General features: G+C 45.5%; 1 protein-coding gene across 18 annotated transcripts in view; it reads left to right on the top strand.

Annotated features, from left to right (window-relative positions):
• Window positions 1-21,579, top strand: part of RBFOX2 (RNA binding fox-1 homolog 2) — a 283,835-nt gene extending 262,256 nt beyond the window's left edge. For 7 of the 18 annotated variants that reach the window (XM_032416252.1, XM_032416256.1, XM_032416248.1 and 4 more), the window contains 7 exons: window positions 104-196; window positions 1,293-1,437; window positions 5,180-5,219; window positions 10,551-10,627; window positions 14,018-14,106; window positions 14,411-14,483; window positions 16,055-21,579. In XM_032416252.1, coding sequence (XP_032272143.1) covers window positions 104-196; window positions 1,293-1,437; window positions 5,180-5,219; window positions 10,551-10,627; window positions 14,018-14,106; window positions 14,411-14,483; window positions 16,055-16,109 — 572 coding nt within the window. In that variant the 3' untranslated portion in view covers window positions 16,110-21,579. Of the gene's footprint in view, window positions 1-103; window positions 197-1,292; window positions 1,438-5,179; window positions 5,220-8,149; window positions 8,193-10,348; window positions 10,381-10,550; window positions 10,628-14,017; window positions 14,107-14,410; window positions 14,484-16,054 lie in introns of those variants that run through there. The other 11 variants (XM_032416250.1, XM_032416249.1, XM_032416262.1 and 8 more) reach the window with 8 other exon arrangements.
• Window positions 21,580-24,206: the final 2,627 nt, after the last annotated feature.

The following is a 24,206-nucleotide window of genomic DNA, read 5'->3' as shown; positions in this document are numbered from 1 at the left end:
TTTTCCATTTGTGAGCACGTTAACTGTAACACATCTGTTGTTTTTCAATTTACTATTCTTTGTAATCTTTTTGCATTTTTTAATTTTTTTTAAATGCAATCAGCATCCAGCTTTCAAGCAGACGTGTCCCTAGGCAATGATGCAGCGGTGCCCCTATCAGGAAGAGGGGGTATTAACACTTACATTCCTTTAATCAGTAAGTAGCCTATGTTGGCCTGGCATGGGTTTTGACTGTTGTGAGTAAACAGTGATGTGTGCTAGCCTTTTTTTCCTTCCTCGAGTATAATATGTAACTGAAGAGGAGGCCTTCTTGAGAGAGTTAAATGCTGTCACAGTACCCTGTCCTGCTTAACTTAACTGTGTTAGAATCTTTCTGACCAGATATTAAGATTGCCACGAATTATAAATAGTTGGAAAAGGTCGAGGGGGGTGAGGACATGTGTAGAACATTTTAGTCTGCACTTGATATTAAAGAAAACCAAAGAAATAGGTGCTTGTGGAATATATTATGTTCTCTGCAAGTCAGCTTTGGGCCCTCTAGTAGAGTGTCATTTAGAAGTACCTCCGGTATTAATGATTATTCTCCGCTCTGTTGATACCTCTAAAGTCATTCTGACCTGAGCCATTTTGCTCCAGCAAAAGGTATAATTAAAAAGAGTTCAGTGAACATGAAATAAATGTTTCTGTGTGCTTTCCAAAGGATAGCACATTTAAAATAGACCTTTAGAAACTGCCTGCCTCCCTAAAGGCCACAAGATTACAGGGGAGAAGTCATTTCCCTCTCCCCTTACATTTCTGGATTAAAACATTTTAGATAAAAGAATAAAGTGGACTAATGAAGTGTCTAAAGATTATTGTGTGCCTTGGAGATTGGCACCATGTACAAACACAAAAGACTGTTCTTACGAAGAATAATTATTATATGTGCATAATAACATGGGAAAACAAGACTAATAATTGGCCAGTTAAAGAGTTTATATCAATCCACGTAAACTGCCCGCAGAAATGAAAAGTCTCATCTCTTATTACGGCAGTAGTTCTCAGAGCTTCTTGACCTGTTTCTCACCAAGCGTGCGTTGTAAATTCCAGAATTGAGAAGGAGCAGAGTAAACTCACTCAAGATGGGTGACGAACAGAGCATGCATCGTTAGCTTTGCATATTGGGTCTCTCCATTTCTTTCTCAGAAAAGGTGGGGTACATATCTTTCCACCTTTCCTGGAATTGGTTCAAAGCAAGTTGGGATTGTACCCCCTGCTATTGAATGCAAGTTGACATTCCTGTCATATTTTGGGTCTCCCTTTAGTTCCTGGCTTCCCTTACCCGACTGCAGCCACCACGGCAGCCGCTTTCAGAGGAGCCCATCTGAGGGGCAGAGGGCGGACGGTATACGGTGCGGTCCGAGCGGTACCTCCAACAGCCATTCCCGCCTATCCAGGGTAAGCACGAGATTACAAAATAAGCAGCTGGACGGAAAAGAATACCATGGCCCTCTCACAACTTCTGGGACGTTGCTGTGCCACATCGTAGAGATTCTATTAATATTTGTAAATTAATGGATTAGATGGCAAGAACCAAAATAGACCATCATCAGAATGTAACAAAATAACAATTCGTTATATAAATCTTCATTTTGGCCACCTTAAGCCCTCGTGGTAGTGGCTTAAGACAGCAGCCAGAACGGTCTTGTGTTGACTGGCAGTGTGTTGGCATGGAGTTCACTCAGCATCGCACGAATATGGATTAACACTACTGCAGAGAACAAAAATAGGAGCTCAAGACTGTAGTCCAAGACCGCATCTGCTGTGCTTACCCCCTTATCACCACCCTGTGTTGGGGCTGAGGCTACCACATCGCCCTCCCTTTTGGTTTCACTGCCTGGGTGGTGAGCAGCAGAGCTAGCTACCCACAATGGATTTGCTTTCTTTGTAGGAAACGGATTAAAAGAGGTTAATTCAAAGATGAACCAAGTCCAATTGAATCCAGGGAGAAAGGGAGAAGTAGGAAGAATTAAACTACAGTTGGCTTCTGAATGATGGTAAAACAACTAATGTAGCTGAGCATCCCTCACCCTTTGATTTTTGTATGGAGGGTGTCTCACGCAGTGGAATGATTCCATAGCAACAAATCAATCCTTTGCTGTTGAACGGGGGAGAAGGAGTGAAGGTGGCAGGTTTTGTTTTTCGTTGTTTCTCAGTGTCAGCCTAAAATGTATCTTTTTATGAAGAGTGGACTTCAATAAGTTAGCTGTACTAAAGGACATTCTTTCTTCAAAGAGGCGACATTTGTGTTCTGCATCTTTTCTCTGCCTATGACAGGGTTTTTTCCATACTCTCTCGGAGGAAGAAACGCACTGGCAGAGGAGCCTGTTCACTGCTACTTAGTTAAAACCCAAAGGGAAAGAGCCTCCTCTGCAGGTCCTTTTCTGACAGCAGAATTGGCTTTGAGGTGTACTAACTTAGCGTTCCTTCATAGACCAAATGGACATGCCATTAGGGGTCCTCCGTTGCACAGAATTAAAGCATTTTTATTAGACAAGTATGCATGTTGAACTGGACAGGCTCCAAAAGCTGCCGGAAGGTAACTGCTTTAGAAATAAACTTTTGTTTGCAGTTTATAGATGTTTAAATCCCATGCATTCCATCATCTCCATCTTCTGCCATTACTTGCTTTTAATTTTATTCTTTCTTCTCTCAACTTGACCTTTGACCTTCAACCTCTGACATCTCTTTAAAGAAGTGAATAAAGATGCAGTATTATTTCATCAAGAAATAAGTAAAATATAAAAACAAACCTTTTGGAAGTTCTGCACACCAGGAAAATTGTTCATGAAGCGCCTTCCATTTCAATCCAAGAGAGTTTACCGTCATGCTGGCAAAGCGATACCACTTACCAGAAACATGGGACTTTTTTATTTTGTAATCTTCCTGAGTTACTTTATAAAAACGGTTGGATTAGTTCCTATTCTATGTAGCTCATTTCAATATATTGGCCAAACTTGAGAATCCATTCTCTGCCAAGTCTGTGTCAGGATTGTGTTCCCTCAAAGATATTTTATCTTTATGTCTAATCATACCAATCTCTGTGCATTACATTGAACACTGATTTCCCATGTTTTCTTTTTTATTAACTAAACCACCGGTTTACAAGGAAGATGGCAAGGAATAAGTCCAGTATTATATGGGGAATGGCCTAAAATTGCTTTTCAGCTTAGTAAACTAATTTCATCATTAATCATTATGTTCTAGCTTCCTTGTGGCATTTGATAGAGGGAATATTAGAATTCTTACAGAATTTAGGTGAATATTCCCAGTGAGTGATGCAACTTAGGGTAAACGTAATTCGTGTTTTTAATGCCACCACTCTTCTCTGTAGAAGAGATGTTAGTCATCTTTGCCTGTGTCCCCTACTGAAATAGTTGAAGGTTAACTAATCACCACTTGGCTTCAGTGCTTTCCATTCGGTCAGCCTTCTCCTTATGAACAAGTGTCTTTTTTACTAAAATGTAGTTGAGAGGCAGATTACGTTCTAATATCAATCTCTAACTACAGTTGGAAACTATGAAAATGGATAGAACGTAGTAGCTAAATGAGTATCACAGATGAATTCAGTCTGCCTGTTGTGTAATACAAAGGCGCAGCGTATTTGGGACATTGCAAAGTGTGACCATACTATCCTGTAAACCCAACAAAATACCATTGTAAATAGAATTCAGAAACTTTCCAGCTACCTGCAAAAAATAAATTATTTCATATTCAAGTAAAAAAATAGGATTTAAAGACCTCACTAGTTTATTTATTACAACAGAGAAGATAGTGGTGAAAATTTCCAGCTTGCTTAGTTGAATAAACAATAAACAGATCTTCTCATTTAAAATATCCAAATCTTGATTTAACAAATGTGAAGAAGAAAGTCTTATCTTGTATCTCTACTGCTGTTTCATGTCTTTTGGTCCCAAAGTAATGTTTTGGGGGAAGTCTATATGCACAGAAATAGCTCAAAAGGTTTGAAATCTATGATTATAATAGTTTAGTGTTGCCCAGGATTAAAAAAAAAAAAATCCTTGTATTTTGTTTGATACAAATTCATTTTTCTAAACAGGAAAATAAACCCTTCTATTCCTAATCAGCTACTTTCTCAGTTTTATCCTTTTAAATAAAACAGGATGATCCTTGGTCATGCCCAGAACGTCAGTTATCAATTCTATTTTTCAGAGTTCCATGAATATGCTTATGGTCAAAAAAGAACCCTTAAAATCTTCCAGTTCCTCCTTCCCGCTCTGGATTATATTGTTACTATCTGGGATCCCCACTGCACCTTTCAATTCTTGGACCTTGGACCAATCACCTTAACCTTTAGCTCATTATCTCTGCTTGTGAAAGCAATGCATTGTGGGTATTTTTGGTTGTGTTTTTTTTTTTTAATTACATTTCTCTGTTTACTTTGGTCAGAATTGATTGACTTGTTTTTCTGAGGTGTTGCATTGGTTCTTAAAATGCTGAATAATAATACTTTGCATGCTTGTGTGATCAGCCAAATCTTATCGCATGTCTAATGTGCAGGGTAAAAAAGCAGGTGATGTATGGATATCAGGGAAAAAAAATGTACATACTTCTAGGAAACTGAAAACAAAATACTAAACATAATTTTGAAACATACTCTACATACAGGTCCTGCCCTGATGGAATTCTTTGGGTTCATTTATTTTTCACGTTAGATCCCTCTTTCCGTGCCTCTCCCCCCGCCCCATACACACGCAGTCATTTTCAGATTTTTAAAGAAAAATTTCCTCCTAGGGCAAGCTTTTTAAAAAAAAACAAAACCAAACCAAAAAAAAACCCCAAGTATGAAAACTTGATGTTTCTCATCCAGCAGATTTCCGATAGTTCTATTAGGCCCTCTGAGAATGCTTTATATTGTTGTAATCTTCTGTAACGACCCACGTATCCAGGTGTCCATTCCAGTTTGGCGCTCCTCCCCCTCCTCGCATGCCCTGGAGCTGTACAACGTGCGCGCGCACCTGCACGGTCCTCTCACGCGCTGCGGCCCCCCAGCCCCCGTTATGTATTCATACATCACCTGCCTGTGTAGAGCGCATGTGCATGCTGCCGTCCTCAATAACCGGAATGTGTTTCTGTTCTTTTGTTTTTTTGTTTTTGTTTTTGTGTGGATTTTCTGCAGTGTGGTTTACCAGGACGGATTTTACGGTGCTGACCTCTATGTAAGTACACACACCGGGGCCTTCTCGACCCCATTCCCTGACAAGCCAGCCTTTTTTTTTCTGTTTCTTTGGTTTGGTTTGGTTTTTTGTTTTGTTTTGTTTTACATATAATTTGTTTAATTTTTATTTTCTTTTTCCTTGTGGATATATATATATATATATTTATATATTTAAGAATGCAAGCATGCTTCTCTGCCACTGCGCTTGCCCCTGGGTGCAAAAACTAAGCCTTTGGGTTTCCTGATCATTGCTAGAGTCAGTCTACTGGACATATTCTTTTCCCTTCCCTATACCCACAGATGTTCTGTGTATCAGTGATTTATTTGCGAGATGATCAGCAGGTTTAAAGTCTTTTATTACTGTCGTGTCATGTGCATACATAAATAACAGGATAGTTAACATTAGCTTAAACCAACTCTCTCTCTTTTCTGCTTTTCTTCTCATTTCATATCCCTCTTTAGATCATTGGAGCTTTGATTTAAGATGGCAATAAGCTTTCTGAACTATGTGTTTTCCTATTTTATATACTTTTGAGAGAGCATTACCCTGTGAAAGGGGAGGAAGGAGCTGATGCCAGTGAAGAGTGGGGATAAAGAGAAGAAACCAGACACTCAGTGCTTCCGGCCTTGCTTTATCAAAAAGGTCCACAACTGGTGGGTCTCTTTTCTTAAGAGCCATCTAGAGGGAAATGAGTGGCATAATTAGCAACTTAGACTCTTCTTACAAACGTTTGACTTTCATATAGGATCTGTTGATTCTCCCAGCCATGTTAACATCATTATTATTATCCATTATTGAGACTGTCTTGTTATATCGTGATTGGTTTGTCACATATTATTTAAAATGTGGACAAAGTGATCTAACTGACAAAGAATCCAAAAGTTTTTGAGCTTTGAAATCTTTTATTAAGACCTCTCCAGATGATCTGTTTCTGAATGCAAGCTTAGTCTAACCACCCAAATCATTAAGAAATTTCTTAAGAAAAACTTGTCAGCATGAAATTATTCCTTGGGCAAAGGTTAGAATTGTCCAGAAATGCTTTCTCCACCCTTACCTCCACAAATCAATAAGGGTATACCTTTGCAGTGAACTGTTTCCACAGATTTCTGCCAGAGATTCTCTGGCAGTCAGAAAACTTTAATGTACTTTCAGAATGTGCTTAGAGTTGTGTGTGTTGCAGGAGGTAAAGATAGGCTGCAGCGGCCTTCTGGGTCCTGTAGGTGCTGGACACACCTGTCCTGTTAGCTAGACTTCCAGAGTTTGCCTTAGGCTAACAGATGCTGAAAGGAATCTTAGCCATGAATTGGTCCAACCCTCTCACTTCATTATGTACATTTCTTAGAGAGATTGTGACTTACCCAGATTACATCAATTATTTACATAGCCAAGCACAAAACTCAATCCATATTTCATTACCTCTCGCAGTGCTTTAATTAAAATCCACATCTTTCCTCAGATGGTTTTTAAGAGGTAATGAAAGATACCTTTTTTTCCTGTGCTCACAGTGAAACTTGAGGGTTGGGGGAATATTCCTGCTTTTATTACAAATGACACTTTTCTAAATATACGTATTTGCATATGATCTTAGCATGTACATTCTCCCATACACATTAGTATCCATATTCTCATGAAACTCATCTTTATGTTATGTAAATTGTTTTCCTGAAATTTGATTTATTAGAGCATGCCTTTCCACTGGAATTATTTCTTAAAGGTGTTTTTTTTCCTCTCTCTCTCTCTAATATCTTCTTTATTTGGGGATTTTTTTTTAAGTATGGCTTACTTCTACCTTATTAAGATTTGCCTACTTCCACCTTGTTTAAGTGAACCAACCATATGTTTGCTTACAGTTCTCTTATTTCCTTAGTTCACAATTTACGATTTTATTAAGAGAGAGAGATGATTTTTCTGTACTTACTGAGAAAATACTCTTGAAAAAAAATTTTTTTAATCTACTAACTGGATCACCTTATGAAGCTAAATAGAAATAATTTAGAGACCTTGCTGAAATACTTGTTTGACCAGTGGTGCTTTCTTAACAAAAAGAATTAATCATAATGTTATCATTTCTTAGTTCCTATCTTAAAGGAGGGAAAAGTTGGTCACCAGTGCTTTCAATGATATCTGACCCCGCTAAGGAAAAACAAGACCACATGATGAGGTGTAGCCGTTGAGTGAAGGCTCATGTAACTACAGCTTGGAGAACTTAATATTCCCACTTCCAGATGTGAGGGAGCAAGGGATGCTTCTTTTAAACACACACACACACACACACACACACACACAGCGCCCCTCTGTGTTTCCTTGAGTTTGTTTCCTTCTCTCTGTACATTTTCCCGCCTGTGGAAATCTATCCATATACATGGAGTCCTTGTTTCCTCAGAAATACAGATGAGCAGTAAGGACGAGTGGAGGGTTTATCCACTACACGAAGTGCACCAAACCAGAGCTTGAAGAAACATCATGAGGAAAAAGAGTTTAAGCTGCCTGTTTTATCTTAAGTTGTACTAATGTAGGCTGTTAATTGTGGATTTTTTTTTTTTATTCTCTCCCTGTTCTGTTGTTAGTCCGTAATCCCTGCTAGCCATTTGCTTCTTTTCTGTTTCTTTTGTGGCTCTTGCCTCTCTGGGGAACTGATCTAACCGTTGTGCCCGCAGTTTGTAAAGAGACCACAGTGAGAAGCCTTGAGTGTAGCAGATAGATCGTGTGCCCTCCCCACCCCTCTTTTTCTTGACCAGTAGAAAAGGCATGGTTCACCCTAATTCACTTTTTAAAGGGATAACAAACTGCTCCTAATTCTTACCCTGTGAAAAGCATGCTTGCATCCAAAGGAAAGAAAAGGCTGGTGGGCCCCTTAGCGGGCTTTTTGTATGATTGTTTTCCTTCCACAGCTGTGTTTTTTGAACTGCTCTTCCTGTGTTCTGTTATAGAATAGTCTTACAGGAACCAATCATTAGCGCTAAAATACCTCAGGTAGGAGTGCCAGTGTGACCTGCCAATCAATCAGATTGTGGATTGCAGTGAAAAAATTGAATTATACTAACCATTCCAGCTCCACGTTAGAGATGGGAACAGAGGCTTTTTTGGACAACCGAGACTTGTGAGCGTGTGATCTAAGCCCTGCTACCTCAGCAGCGTGCAGTCAAGTTCTATGCGTGATGGCACCTCCTCCAAAATTAAGTGCTCGCGTCCCATTGCCGCTGTCCACGCCAGGCGTGTGCTGTGCACTGTCCCATCACGGCCGCCTCTCTTAGTTTGTCAATCACATTTCTCCATGGCGTTCAAACTGGGCTTTTATACTTGGAGATCTTAGCAGGTGGAGACATCTTCTCTCCACCGTGAAAGAAATGAGGAAAGGGAGGAAGTCGAGTCTATGTGGACAGGACTCCTGAATCCCTGATTGGGCCCCCCAGTAAGACCATAGTAGTGATTGGACCGTGCTGTTACCTAAGTTTGAAGTTGCCTAAAAATCTAGATCCACTGGGACTCTAAAACTTGAAACATGTATTCCCTTTGCCCTCTTTGCCTTTCTCCTTAAAATAAGGTCAGTGAGTTCATTTGGATAATAATGCACTGTTCAGTTTGCTGATAGCTGGATGCTCAGGGGAAGGACAGCAGACAGCCTGTCACAGTTCAGCTAGTTTCTTTTTGTGCCTACCCAGCGAGATTTGGGAAATGAACTAATTTGGGGAGAAGTGAAATAGTGGAGTGTTTGAGAGGTTTGATTCATTAAAGATCATCTCTCATCTGCCATTGAAGTCATAAGTGGAAGATAAGTTGATCATGACAGTTTCTTCCCCTCGCCCCAATTTTAAATAATAATAAAATAATATGTAAATACTTATCTTTAAGACCTTTTCATATCTACTTTTCAAAGAAGATAGGTCACTGTCAAGAATAGTAGCAATATTCTCATTATTACAAGCGTTTGTGTTCACGTCTGTATTTACTCACATTTAATCAGGGGTGCCATATTGCCACAGAAGAACAGTCTCCTATGAGCCGCTCCTGCAGGGTCCATCTAGGGCGATGGCTCTCGGCTGGAGTGGGAAGGAGGCAAGAGAAGGGAGGGGGTTAGAACCGGGCAGGGACAAATAAAGTGATGCCCAGAGGCACAACATTCAACCCAAGCTCCTTGGGCTAGATCCTGCTCCCTGTAGTGATTTTAAGCACCACACCTGCCTTTCTCTCCACCCACCCACCCCTACTCCCCTCGCTCTATAAATCTGTACACCACGTGCAGGGAACAAGCTCTCATTTTGTCTGCTGGTCTTGAAATACACACTCTTCTCAGTGTCACATAATGTAACTGTCTTCCAGGTAGAAAGAAGGTGTCTTGACATCACATGCTCACCAAAGTCCTGTTTTAATGTAAATCTAAAACAAAAATATAATAAAATTAATGGCTAGGTTAAAATCAAGACAAGGGGAATGTCTACCCGTATGAGATCATGCTAATAGATAATGCAGATAAAGGTCAGATACGGGAGAGGTGGATATGTAGAGCCCTTCCATCTTGTTCTGGTTAAAACAGAACTGTTTTAGAAAAGTCCTGTGGTCAATGTGGCAACATTATAAAGTTAATTAAATGATAAAATCGATTCAGAGTGGAGTAGAGAATCCCTAGCAGGTGTTGATGGATCCTGGACAGCTGAGACTTGAACAACAAAAGGATCTTAAAGGTAACCACGCTTTCCTGGGAAAGAGCTGAAAGTTGAAGGCAGGGATGTGTCATGGATATGTGAAAAGATAGTCTGCTTAAGCCCGGGAACTACGTCCGAAGAACCCTGGGTCAGAATGGATGGGTGCTGCCCGAAGGCCAGCACCCAAGCTCGCTCCGCGGGTCAGGACTGAACCTCGCTAGCAGGGTCAGGAAGGGTGCATAGGGCAGTGATGGAGTGTTGGGCTGCCCCTGTTGGGGACACTCCGGAGGCATTCACAGTGAGTTACAAAGGAATAAGAGAGTAATCCTTTTAAAGGGGCACGCGTGTATTTGGACCAGGCTCAACCATGCCAAATGTGTCCAGCCATCAGGGTTCCAGAAAACAGTCCGTGTGTGCCCTCCTACACTAGGGTGTGCTGTGGCCATGCTAATCCCCATTTTTTGTTTTATTTCAAATCACACACAGATAGAGTCTGCAAACTGCTTCAGATCCAACAGGTCTGATTGTGTGTAAATACATATGTCCTTTTTAATTTTTATTCTTAATGGTTGCTTCAGTTTTGCATCAGTGCATGGTTAAAAGCAATACACATCAGCTATTTCATGACTTCATATCTCCAAATGAATTATTTCTCCTCTTTTTTTTTTTTGTTTGTTTGTTTGTGCAGTCAGCTGAAGACACGTTAACATCTCACTCTAAATCTCTCAGTGGAGTCTCTGTTCCCTTCTCTGATATAACAGATGGGTTACTGCTTGTTATAATTATTAACATTGTGGTGTGGGCCAGGGCGAGGGGGGGCGACCTTGACTATTACCTTGGGCTGGGGAGGGCCAGTTGTTAGGGTCTGGAATGTTAACTCGAGTGGTGACTGACTGTCTCCGTAATAGCAGGGTTGTCGTGGCTGCACGCTCTAGTAATTGAGGCTGTGTACTTCACCGAGCTTGTGGTAGAGCCGAGGGCGAACCGCTGTCCCAAGAGAATGCTGGGATAGATAGAGTTAGCCAATACGAGTCTGAACGTGGTGATTTTGCTGGTTGTTTTAGCTCCAGATGTTGGCATGCTTAGTTTTTAATGTGATTAATCAATGTGGCGCCATTACCCCCCCCCCCCCACGCCTGAACCCTGTCTCTCCTACTCCCTTCCCCACCCTTGTTCTTTTTGAAAAACTTAAGAAACAGTAATGAAAACCTTGGTGTTTCAAACTGCACTTTGTTCTCATGTTCTAGAAAAGATTTCAGACTTGCTAGTCGAGGTGAAAGTTGAGAAAACAATTTCTCGGCCTGGAAGCTTGATGCACTCCGAAATCGGAGTAGATTAATAAATACATCTGAATTTTCTTTGTCTTACAGTTTTTGATATATTTTGTTTGAAGCAGCAGCAGAAATGCTTTGGTAAGACTCCATCTGAGAGAAGTAAATCAATGATATACAATTTAACTTTCCTAATTGGGGGATAGTCACCGATGAATGACCAGATTAGTTTATTGGAATATTATCTGTCCATCCTAAACATAGCCCCCCACCTTAAAGGACCTCTCTGTAGCACCATTGTAAAGTCATTAGGAGAGTAGTCGCTGAAATATTATCAGCTTAAAAAAAATTAGTGTAGTTTTTCTTAATGCTGATATTCTTCTCAAGCCTTTTGTTGGCAACAAAATATTTGTATCCCTGTCCCATTTTCCTGAATTTAAATAGCAAAGAACCTCATCAAATTCATACTCCAAAGTCTGAGTCCACTTATAATAGAAGGAAACTGCTACAGAGAGAGTCTTCTCGTCTCCTTCTGGTTTGGAAGGAAACTTCTTTCCCACAGTCTGATCCATTTTGAATTGTTTTGGTTAACAATAACATTACCCCCAAACCATTGCAGTTCTGATGGCTTCTTACAGGCTGAGGAAGGGGAGGGGAAGTGGTCCTATCAGTAACCTCATTCAGAACCTCTTTTTACAGCATTAGTGCACTACCGCTCAAAGCTATGATTTGATAGGATCCCCAGTGTCTCTGACTTTACTGAGACTTTCTGAGAGTCAGGTCAGTACTTTTGAGCCTCAGAATCCCTTAATGGGAATGTATACTCTGCCCCATGGCATAGAACTTCAGTTTTTAAATGTTTTGCTCAGGTCAACATAAATTGGGCTTTAACTGCTTCTATTACCTTGACTTTTTAAATTTTTAAAGATTATTTTGGTGTTTGAAGGAATGCTAAGGAGACGAACCACATACTGCTTGTTTACCGCATTATCCTTGTTTACAAAGAAGTTTTACTAAAATCAGCCCTGCTATATAAACTTCACACCAGCAAACTTCAGTTCTAAACTTAATGGAATCATCTGTAGTTATAATGAAAAATTGAGCCTTTAAAGGTTCATTTAAAGCTTAAAATCTCAACTATAAAGATTAACCTGTTGCTTTAACAAATGTTTTTCCTCAAAAGGAGTAAGGTAAAGAGACCCTTTAGTTTATGTATAATGCGTATATGTGTAGGTAGATGCAGTTACACACACAGATACGGCAGGGTATGGGATGCAGCCTGCGATGTGTAGCTTTGCCCAGACCAGCCTGGCCTGCCCGTTCCTGTAGACCTGGCCAGATGTCAAAGCGAACGTGTTGATCACACACAGCCCCGAGGGTGCTTCCTGCCATGTTTCTGTCCTCTACCATTTCATTGTCAGTGTTGGGTGATATTAATTAGAATCTTCTGATGTATATAGATATCTGTGGAAGAATTTGTGATTAAGAAAGAAATGTTTGCTTTTCTGAGTGATTCACTTGAAGAACAAAGAGGAATAGTGCATGACTACTGAAATTCAATCAGGGATACTTTCAGTGTACATTTGAAGCTACTTTGGATGGCTTCAAGCAGCATACATTTAGAGAGCAGGAGTAAATGTTCCTCCATAATGCAGTGTGTTCACTTGGAGAAAGAATAAATGAAATGGTGCCTAAGTGCACCAGCTGAACATAGTTATATCTGATAGGGAGAAGATAGTAATAAAAATTCACTCCTGAATTAGGTTTAGGTGAAATAGATGAATTCTTGAAGGTTAAAGAAGAGGAAAACATAGGGCTCGCCACTTTTTAAAATAGCCTGTCTCATGTGGCATTTACTGTTGTGTTTATCTTCGAAATGCTTAATGGGAAGTACATGTGGTTCACCCTGACAGTGAAAACCTTTGGGGTATTTGGTTCCCCTAAACTGAGGGGAAGAAACAGGATGTGGGAGTCTGAAAGTCTCCAGGACTGAGAGGATATTGGGCCCATTGGCAGAAGAGCTCCAGAGCCTGCTACGAGATTGGAGTGGAAGAATCTCCGAATCTTTTGGGAGAGGAGAATAAATGCAGTTAAATGCCCAGGGCATGGAGGGAGGGCTTCCTCACCTAGGTGAGTCCCACCGCAGGGTCCTGGGCCGTTTGTAATGTGATTTGTCTGAGTCTGAAATGTAGATCAGAACTGGCAGGTTTTTGCTCTGAAGGGCCAAGTGGTAAATATTTTCGGCTTTGGAGGCCAGACGGTCTCTTCACACCTGCTTCCAAAAGCAGGTGGCAAGCTGCGTCGGCTCACAGATTGAAGTTTGCCAACCCCTGATCTACACTGGGTTTTCCTTCTAAATGTTGCCTGGTTATCTTAGCCTCTTGGCAAACGTGCGAGGCCTGATGGAGCACAGCACTATAGAGGACCTTTCCATTACATACCGTCCGTAGTCTCAGCAGTAGATCCATCTGAGAATCTGAAGTTAACACATACAAATTTAGTATGTTCTAGTTCTATAATTTACATTCCCCGTCAGGTAAAGTTCTCCCAACTCCCTGCAGATACTTGCCCTGTGAAGTAAGACAGATCTGAAATCCTATCTTCGTTTCTTAAATCTGAGAACAGGTCCTACTGAGAGAGTTGTACTTTTGTTACCGTCCCACGCTGGAGAGCACATCCCTGCACTGGGTGGAGCTTCATTCTGTGCCAGAGGAACGATAACATGCAGACCAAGGCAGTTTGAAACATTCTTCCCCCACGTGTGTGTCTGTGTTTGTGTCTGTCCCCGTGTCATCGTGCGCGTACGTCTGCGTGTGGGTGGGTGTGTGTGCGGCCGGCCCTGGGGGGGAGGTATCTGTAAAGTCAGTTCTCTTCTCTCCTGTAGGGCGGATACGCAGCCTACAGATACGCACAGCCCGCTACCGCAACCGCGGCCACAGCCGCCGCCGCCGCCGCCGCGGCCTACAGCGACGGGTACGTGCCGCCCGCCGCCCCCCTGGCCCCGCCGGCTGGCCCCCGGCCCGCTCCCGCTTGGTCTCCTTGTCCCTTTCTGGCTGTGACCCCGCTCTCCCTCTTCCTCGTCCCCAGCTCCTTTCTCTCCCGCTATAGAGAGGTCCTTGAGAATTTTTTGGAGTTACTGCATTTGGGAGGAGAGAGAGAAAGTTCCCCAGTAACGTTCCAAGACCAAGTTACCCACAAGTCTTCAGCGCAGTAAACCCTGTCATTCTGGTAGCGCACAGCCTTGGCCTGCTCTCCCTGATTGTATTTCCTCTTTCAGTTACGGCAGGGTGTACACAGCCGACCCGTACCACGCCCTTGCCCCTGCCGCTAGCTACGGAGTTGGCGCTGTGGTGAGTATGGCGTGTGCCCTTTTTCTTCTTAACCACTTTACTCCTTTTAACTTTTGCCTACAGATTCCAAAAGATCTAGAGAAGTAACAAATTCAGCCCCTCTTCCATTGCCAAAGTCCTGAAGCCACAGAAGACTGTCTGGAAAGTTCACATCAGCTTCTTTATCTGTGTGTTGTAGTGTGAGCCACTTGACCTGGTTAAGGGCAGGGAGGAATGAGCAGTGACAGTCTGCCCTGAGTAACGGCACCGTGTGGGAGAGAAAGAAGGGAGCAGGTCGACGTTTTATATTGGCTCAGCTGTTGGATAGATGCCTGTGGCTTGGTTTAATCGATAGGTGTTAGCGAAGACGTAGGGGCATGAGACTCTCCAGCTTTCACAGTAAGCTTTTCAAAAAACGGACATTAGTTTCAGATGCAGATACCAAAGGCTGTCCCTGCCATTCCCGAGCCTTCTGGCAGGTGGTGCTGGAAATCACCAAGCGAATGCCTTACAGTAACATTTATGGCAAAATAGGTATTTTCCTGGAAGTGTAGGAAAAGTCCATTGAGCTCATCTAGAAGAACTCCCCAGCCCCAGCCCCCTCCAACCAAACTGGAATCCTCACGGCAGTATTTCTTTGTTGGCCTGGATGCCTCCAGGCTGCAGCAGAGACGGGCTGTTCCACAGCAACATCCCTAATGTTCTCAGCCGGGCAGCAGCCTGGGAATGTGGACAGAGGTGTCGGACGGGGCGGCAGAGTGATAAATGAAATTTGACTGAGAGGAATATGAGAGAGCCCGTCATTTCTCACACTCAGTTTCTACTGATACGAAGATTTGTGGGAGGAAGTAGCAGGGTCCTAAGGGAATGTAGGTGTGGAATTGAGGTAGAGACAGACAAAATAAAGACAGTGATGGAAATTCCTGAGATTTTATGTGCCAAAAAGATACAAGTCCCATCCTGAAGAAGCAAAGAAAGAACAAAGCCCGGTTAAAACTCCAGAGAGATAGATAGAAATAAATTCATGTATGTCCACAAGCAGCCTAGTTGGCATATATTCTAGATTAGAGAGGAGCTAGACTTGAGGAGTTGAAAGGTTGACTCCGGTTTAAATCCAGCACCATCTCAGACATGGTACGTGACAGCTAGTGGTGAGAGGAGCCTGTTCTCCACGGACAGGTGACGTGTACGAAGGTAAAATCAGCTAGCTGCTTCAGGCCACAGTTGTGATGATGTGATCAAGGTAAACAAAAACTCTCATGCTTTTAAACGTCAGATTATTTACACATCTGGTTTTAAACTGTATTGAGTTTCCCTTCTGTGCTGATTGATGTAAATAATGGAACGAAGCAGGGACAGGAGAATATCAGGTCCTCAGTAAGTGTTCTGGGCTTCTGAACATCTTAGATGTTTGAGCATCTTAGAGGCAGAAGTCCGTTTCCTGACTTCACTGCACTAGGTAACATCTTACCAGTTGCTTTACAGCTTCTAAAGAAGCTGTTTTTCCAAATCCCTTTTCAGGACATTTTCCTTCATTTTCAATGCTTCTCTCATCAACCTTTTAATTATTTTTATGTCTTTAATTACTGCAGGCGAGTTTATACCGAGGTGGCTACAGCCGATTTGCCCCCTACTGAAGTGACGTGAGACCCTGCAAATGGGACAGCCCCCCAGTTCATGAGGCCTGGCTATTGCAATATTTACTAGTAGAGGAACTCTATAGCAAGATGAAGAGGAAAAACAAACAAACAAACAAACAAAAAACACAAAAAAAGAGAGAATACTTTTTTATACCTCACTATGTTCTTTGAATATGTATTTTTTCCTTTACATTTCTGCCTTTAATTCTTTTGTTCCAAAGATTGTGCATTTTTTTCTTTTTTTTTCTTTTTTTTTTTTAACTGTGGTAAAAAAAAAAAAATAATGCATTTCCATGTCTGTATGTCCGTGCTTAGCTTATTCTGTCAATCACGGAAGAGGCAGTTAATGAGGAAGGGGAGACCTTAGGAGCTGATGAATGCATGTGATCAGAAATCAGCAGACAGAGCTACCAAAGTGTATCCGGTGCTGAGTGGCTGGGGGACGAGCAGAAGTGGAGGAGGTCTGTCTGCAACAGGATATTCTTCTAGTCTTCTGAGTTTCTGGTCTTCGGCAGGCAATTCTGCTTGGCTGTGGCTGGAATCCACATGCTGATAGATGACAGGAATTTGTGCTTGCAAAGCAGGAGGATTAAAAAGACACTTTCCTCTCCTCTTCCCTCCTGTCTTCTCCATTCTTTTTACAATCATCTTACCTGCACAGCCTGAGACAGTTGGCATCGTTTTTGGAATTAAAATATTAATATTTCCAAACATGCTCTCAGACTGTGGATAATAAACACCTCATTAGGAAACCGATCTCAGAATGAACTCTGGAGTGTGAAAAAGATCATTCTTTTCTTTCCTGAGATCCTAGCATTCCTGCTGGGCTGCTTCCCTTTTCTCTGAACCACAGCTTAGCTCATCTGTCCTTCTATGAACTCCCTGCTCCCAAGTCCTCAAGAGTCAGGAATTTAGGACCCAGGGACAGGAGAATAAATAGCCAGCAACCAGATCTCCCGGCTTGAGGGTTTAGAAGTACAAAGTGTTGGGAGCCAGTAAAGAGGGTAAGGAAGAGAAAAGGGATATCAGATGATGTCTGGCAGGGCTCTGATATTCCTGTGCTTTTCTCTTGCATCAGGAGGTCAGTACAAGGTATGAAACATATGGAGAGTGTTGGCAAAAGATAAAGCTCCGAGTCCCGGGGCAGCTGTCCCTGGAAGTTTGTGGTGATCAGGGCATGTGAGGGCAGGCAAAGGCACTTTGTACTAACTAGCTCCAAAGCCATAGGAATTCCCATCTTCCAGAGCATTCTGTGAGCCATTTCTGTCCATGGCCTTGAGCCCTCGTGGCCACTCCGCCCGGCTTCTCATTTTCCTCCAAAGACACCCAGCCGAGCACTCGACCGCTTGGCATACATGAACACTACAGGAGATAAAACCCAGAGCCCCTAAGGCTCCTCCCCTCCCCTGGTGGAAGGAGGGTGTGTCCTGGCAAGGATCTCACGTGTTGCCAGGAAGTCGTGTGGTGACCACAGCGGTGAGTCACTGCTATGGCTCCCTGGCTTTGATTTTATACATATTGACAAGGTAGGGGAGAAGGTGTTTCTCTTCTAGCTATTAGCTGTTAATGATAAAGGCAAGGGTCCTGCAGCATTTCCAAAATGAAGGCATTAGAAAACAGAAAAGCACGGTCTGTTTGGCTCCCTGGTCTATTCACATTGGTACTAGGGTGACCTCTCACCCAAGGGATAGCTGCTAAAGGGAGTAATTCAGAGACATGGAGCTTCTGGTTTGTTAAGGTTTGTTTTCCATTTGTTTTGTTGTTGTTTTTTCTTTTTTTTTTACTCCTGCCTCCACACGTGTTCTTGACTGATACCTGATTCATGGCCCTGAATTAAAATGACTGACCTGACAGCATCACGCATTCTTTGTGAGCAGAGCGGTCTCTCCGGGAGGGGCTGGCCTGTTGTGTAAAACACCTGTCTTCCCCCTGTGAACCCTCTCTCTGCTGAGGACTGGGAGGAGAGGCTGTGCCTGAAATGAGGGGCACATCAGCGACGCTAGAGGCCTCGATGCAGTCTTCCCGATTCTGGGGAGGAGTGCATGGAGTGGGGGACGCCATGCTGCCCGGGGCCACTGGCCGTTCGTAAGGGTTCCCCTCCCCAAGCCAGAGTTTGGTTTGTTGCTGTTAAGACCATTTTTGTGGTATGTATGTAAATATTTTAGAGGAAGGGGTATAGGATGTGGGGCTTTCACAGTTCTAGAGAATGGGGGCAGGGAGGATTTTTTTTCTTTTTTCTTTGGCTTTTGTTTTGAGGGAGAGCTTTTACTCACTAAAGAAACAGAAATTCCATGTCATGTTCAAATAGGGGCCGTTCACAGAAAGGGCAAGCCACTGCTCAGTGGAGACAAGGCCAGATTTAACTGGTTGTGTCTGTAAGAAGGGAGGAGAGTCGGGGAATGAGTTCAGTAATTTTCTCTTCTTTTTTCCAAGAAAGACAAGGATGGTGGGCAAGGTAGAGAAGGCAGCTCCCACTGCCCTTTTAAAAGAGGCAGAAGCTCGAGCTTGGGCTGCCTTTACTGTAGTTCCGTTCAGCTGACTCCATAGGCAAGCTCTGTACGTTCTGCTGCGTTTCCAGAGAGGGTTGTCATCCGGCTTCCTCCGGCTCCCTTTTCTAAGGAAGGCTAAGCAGACTCCCGCTTTCGCTCAAGGGCCTCTGCTCTCCGAGAACTGGAGCTCTCGTGAGCACCTAGATGAGATCGTAGCGGCCTCCCCATCCCCTTTTGAACTCTGAGACTCCGTACAGCATCCTTCATCCTGAAAGCACCAGTGCTTGTCTGCTCCTGGCTCTGGTTCCCACTGGACTAAGAAACAGAGTCGGAAGAGAGTTTGGCATCTGTGGATTCGTTAGAGGATGCTGGTTGATGATTCCAAAAAACACTGATGCTGAATCCCAGCATGTGAATGCTTTCAACAGCTTTACTGTGGCTCATGACGTGGACTTCTGTACTTAGCGTCTTACTCCTAGAAGCCGGGCTCCTTTAAGGAGACCGCTAGTGAAAACCTTTATCTCCTAACCCTTTTTCAGCCAGGAGAGCTGCCCTTAGGTCTTTTCTGGAATCCCTTGTGTTCCATGGCTCAGCTCCCACAACCCTTGGCTCAACCATTGTGACTCATCGTTTTTAAGGCTCTCAGGTTTTCCCAGACTGCCCATCACCACCATCCTCTGACAGCCACAGGTGGGATTGAGCCAATGTTATTTTTCCTTGAAAAAGAAGGGGACTGGGACTCACCTCTTCGTTTAAGGGGAGCTAGTGGAGATTATTCAATAAAAACCAGTGGTAGCAGCTTTTCCTCAAAAGTCTAACTCCTCAGGGGCTAAACTGCTCTTAACTTTGGGTTCCTGTTCCTAGCGATGTAGCAGACAAGTAGGTGAGCACCACCCCCATCACCAGTCACTTAGCTTCCAGGTGGGAGGGAGGTATAAACTCGGGATTGAAGCTGCCCTGACGATCTGCCAGAAGGGCTTCCTAACTCCCCTTCCCTCAGACAGGAGAATGGGGCCAAGCCGGGGCCCCTCTGGAAGGCACGCCAGCCAGGAAGGGGAGGGAAACTGCTCGCGCCCTTCCCTCTCACCAAGTCCAGCCTCCTCTGCTGCTTGCAACCTCTAGCACAGTAACGTTTGCAGAATTGCAGATTCCCCCCTCCCCATGATAGGAAGAAAGGGACTTTGGGGGGTGGGGAAGGGATAGCGGTGTTTTAAAAAGCATAAGTTACCTGTTTGCACTGTTTTAAGATAGGAAAAAAGAATAGTGGGCAAGATGAACATCAGACGTAAATTTGTGTGTTTTTATTTTGTCACGCTCTTGAAAATGTCTGACCATTTGTAGCATAGACACCAGTGAGACTTGCTTCTGTTACATAAAACACTAAAATTTTTTTTCTGTTTTTGGTAATGTTACGTCCAGAAGCCTCTTCCCTCCCTTTCCCTTTCCCGGTGTACTTCCTCCATACTTGCTTTACTGATCAACCAGGCAATAGCCATCCAAGAGCTAGAGCATGAAGCAGGGCCCTTTCCAAGTAGGCTCCGGCAGTCCTAAGCCAGTGCGCGCCCCCTGGTTTAGCAAGCACAATGGAGTCCCTGGCACCTGGCTTTAAAATAAGGCTCACAGACCGGCCTACGGCAAGTTCTCCAATTCCCGAATCAGATGCACTAGGAATGAGGAGCCGAGGGCAGAGGGGATTCCTCAAGCTATCCAAGTTGGCTGTAGTAGCTGTTCTTACCCACGTTACCGGAACTGTAGCCAGTTACAGTTTACTCAGGAAAACGGTAGATCAATTCAGCCATGGTAGTGCTGGTTGGCAGGGATTGGTAACCGAGAGAACTGCTCATCAGCCAAACTCAGACCTTGCCTTTTAGGAGCCTGCCAGCGGGGGGCCCGGTGGTGCCAGAGGGCTCCCTCGGCCACACTGGCAAGCAAAAAGGGAACATCAATTCTCTTTCCTCTCCTCCTCCCCCCCCCCCCCCCCCCCCCCGCCCTGTTAACAACATCAGATTCCCAGGGGGTCCGTGCGGTTTTGACTTTTTAAAAAGTGACTTTTGGTTTGGTTTTACTGGGGACTGATAAGTGCTTTAAGCAAGTCTACACCCCATTGAGACTCCCAGCTTAGCCGTTTTCTGGTATTTTTCTGTTCACAGTATTTTCGTGTGTGTGTGCTGTGTTCTGGCAGCTGACTCGGGCTGTATTATCTATCGAAGAGTGATGAATTGATCCTCTTTTTTCCCTAAAGGATATGAATTGTTTTTTTTTCTTGTGTTATAATTCTGCTTGTGAATAGCTGGAGCAAACCTGGGGCCTGACACACGTAAGCTAGGGTTGCAAAGTGCTGACAGGGCCGGTGGGGTTGACTTGTCCCTGACAGGCTGACCTACCTGCGTCTCTGAGCTTTTCAGCCCAAATCTTTGCAAGGCTAAAAATGCCACAGAACCTCTCCTCTCCTCCCCACTCCCCGTGGCAGGGACTGGACCATCCCAACATGCGACATGCAGCTTCTCCGGCCCCCTCCCATTGCCATGGCAAAACAGGTACCTTTGGGGCATGGGGGCATCACATGGGATGCTTGTATAATTGACCACCTCGCCTTCTCTCCCCACCCCCACCCCCAGAGTCACTTCCTAGGACACCCGAGCTGCTTGCCCAGGGTCCTGTTTCCCTGCGAACTCCAGAGAAGCACCCCCGGGCTTTCTGACAGCCTCTAACTCCCTCCCCTTCTTGTTAAGAATCCTATTGTATAGTAGCTTTCAGACCATACAGTATTCATTGGGTTACTCCTATTATTATCAAGTAGCTGGAATTGTGAAGGTCGGAGTAGTTAGATCTTTAGCTTTTATTCCTTATTTTTTTGTATTACTATCCATGTGTATAAATTATTGATCATGTTGCTGGCTTTTATAAACTCCAAGCGAAGGAGGAGCGCCGCCTCTGCCTTTGCAAACGGTAATGAAGCACTGTTTTTAAATAAAAGAGAGAAACACCGTTCTTTGGCCTGTGTGTGTTGATGGGGGGTCCCTCTTGCCTCCTCCTGAGGCTCAAAACCTGCACCTTGGATTTGACTTCTAAAGATGGAGGAAGGAGGAGGCAAAGCGCAACACTTGCTAAATGGAGGGCACTCAAGGTCACGCTGAGCTGTGGGGTAAACGAGGCCAAAGGCTGGCGCCATGGGAGAGCCTCTCCCTGGATTCCTCCAGGCTTGGCAGAAGCTGGTTTTTGTGCCTCTGCTGCTGACCTCCTTTCAGCCTTCGTGCTCTCCTGGACTCCGAGCCGCCCCCCTCCCCATCCAGCCACTTGACCTTCCTGCCTCGCTGCCCCTGTCACTGTGTACCCCGGCTCCTGGCCGCCCAGGCTTTGTGCTCCTAACTGTGGGGTCCTGCTGGCCCTTCTGTGCATGCCTTCTAACCTACCCCCTGCAGTGGTTTTTCTGCCAGTGACCCCCCCCCCCCCCCGACAAGTTCCAGAACTCTCCAGTGCCCTTCGCTTGGCTCTTAGGTCACCTAGCTTTCCATTTCATGGAGCTGGAGGCCATCACTGCACAGGGGCTCCCTGGAAGAATGCTTTGCTACCGGTTCTAGACATCACCTGAGTTCATGCCCCTTCTTTCTCCCTCTCTCCTGTTCTACTCAAGAGACAGTCTTCACCCTGTGCTTGCACCCCATCCTTCTGGGGACCTTGCTTTGTTGTGCCCTCCTGCAAGGTCAACCTTTCGCTTCCTACGAGTTAGTCCCTCCGGCATTTAAACGTGCTTACACCTTTAACACATTTAAAAAAAAAAAATTCCACAAGATCCCAGGTCTTCTCCTACATGACAAACTTCTGGAGTAAGTTTCTGCCCGCTGACTCCAAGGACTTGCTCTCCCCGGTGCTGCAGTCCGCTGGCTCCTCCCTCTAGGACCCTGAAGCAGCCCCTTCTGGTGACAGCAGGTGGATGGATGCCCCTCCCGGGCCCTTACCTGATTGGGTCGCATTCAGCACCGCCAGGTGTTCACCCTTCCATTGGCGAGGCCAAGGGGAGCGAGGTCTCCCCTGCGGCCCCCCGGGCCAGCCAGAGTGTCCACCTCCTGTGCTGAGCTGCTCTCCCGGTTTCCATCTGTGGCCAGGCCGCACGCAGCTTCTAACACCACGCAGGGCGCGCTTCCGGCCAGACGGCCGCCTGCACCCCAGCCCGACCTGGGCACCTGGGTCTCCAAACGGCTGCGGTCCCCGTGCTGTGGCCAGTGCCCTGCACGTGTGAGCGCTCTGCAGATGCCTGCTAAGTTCCTTTTCTCAATGTTTCACATGAAGTGAGACTCCGTTTCCACCCTGCCTTCCTGTATGTTGTCACCCCAGGGGACAGCCACGCTTGCAGAGCATGATCGAGAGCCGTCCACATTATCTTCTGTCTTCCTGGCGGCGCTCCTCCCGGGGTCCTCCCGTGCCCCCGCTTCTTGCTGAGCATGTCACAGGAGCAGCGTCCTGACTGCTCTTCTCCCAGCCCATCAATCGGGGCGTGTTTGCAGCGAGTAACCGTGAGGAATGAGGGGACCTCCACTCCAGGAAGAAGAGCAAGCTAGGAAAGAGGGGGACCCTCGGCATCTGTCAGCTGCAGCGCAGACTTACAGCCTCCATCCGGGCTCCTGTCACCTCTCCCTCCACGCCCATGGGACTTGGGGACACTGATGCTCACGCTGCCCCATGTCCCCAGCACGAAAGCCCTTCGTCTCTGACCCAGTCTGGTGTTTCTGCCAGGACGCAGGAAACCCGAATCAGACCACCCTAGCTTCAAACCCCACGCCGGATCTATGGTTACTCCACACTTGAGGAAGCTGCATCGCAGGGGGCTGTCATCACTTTGGCCCTAAGTCCCCCAAGTAGGAAGTGGCGGACCCAGGATCCACCGGCAGCCAGTCCAGCTCTGAGTCCTCGCCCTTTGACCTCTGGGCTCTAGTGTTTCTGGCGCTTCTCTCGTCAGAAGTCCCAGAGCCCGCTGCATCCCGCCCCGGGCTGTCCGCGCGCCTTCTGTGGGGTCCTCTTCCTCCACCGTCCACCTAGCCCGCAAATCTCCGGGGCCCAGGCTCCTCCACTCCTGAAAACTCGCTGTCAGTTTCCGCTCCCAGCGGGGGACTCAGCCCCGCACCCCGACTCTCCCGCCCTGAAGTCTGGACTCGGTCCCGCCGCAGTCCCCCAGCCCCTCGCATTCACCAGGCTTGAGATTGCCCTGTCCCCCCAAAGCCTCTGTTCCCTCGGGTGGGAAACTGAACAAACGTTGGCAATCATCGCGTGAAAACCCAAAAGAAATGAGTGAGGAATCTCGCCAAAGGAAGGGGTGGCCCCCCACCTCCGTCTCGGGCACGGGCCCATTCGTCGTCTGTTTTCACTGCCCCGTTGCCCGTTCTCCCTGCGCCAGGCACCCGCCTCTGGTGCACCGGCTCCTCATCCTGGGACCCGCCGCAAACCCCCTGGGCGCCTGGCATCCCCGCCAGCACCTAAGATGCAGCCCTGACCTCTGCCTCCTGCACGCTCCCACCTCTGCCTGTGGAGCCGCCCTGGCCGGCCTCCCGCCCGCCGGCCTCCTGCCCCCCACCCGGCCTCCTGCCCGCTGACCTCCCGCCCGCCGGCCTCCTGCCCCC

Source organism: Phoca vitulina, unplaced genomic scaffold (assembly GCF_004348235.1).
Source record: "Phoca vitulina isolate PV1807 unplaced genomic scaffold, GSC_HSeal_1.0 scaffold19, whole genome shotgun sequence".
NCBI classification, from domain to species: domain Eukaryota; kingdom Metazoa; phylum Chordata; class Mammalia; order Carnivora; family Phocidae; genus Phoca; species Phoca vitulina.
This window is presented reverse-complemented; position numbering and strand designations above follow the sequence as displayed.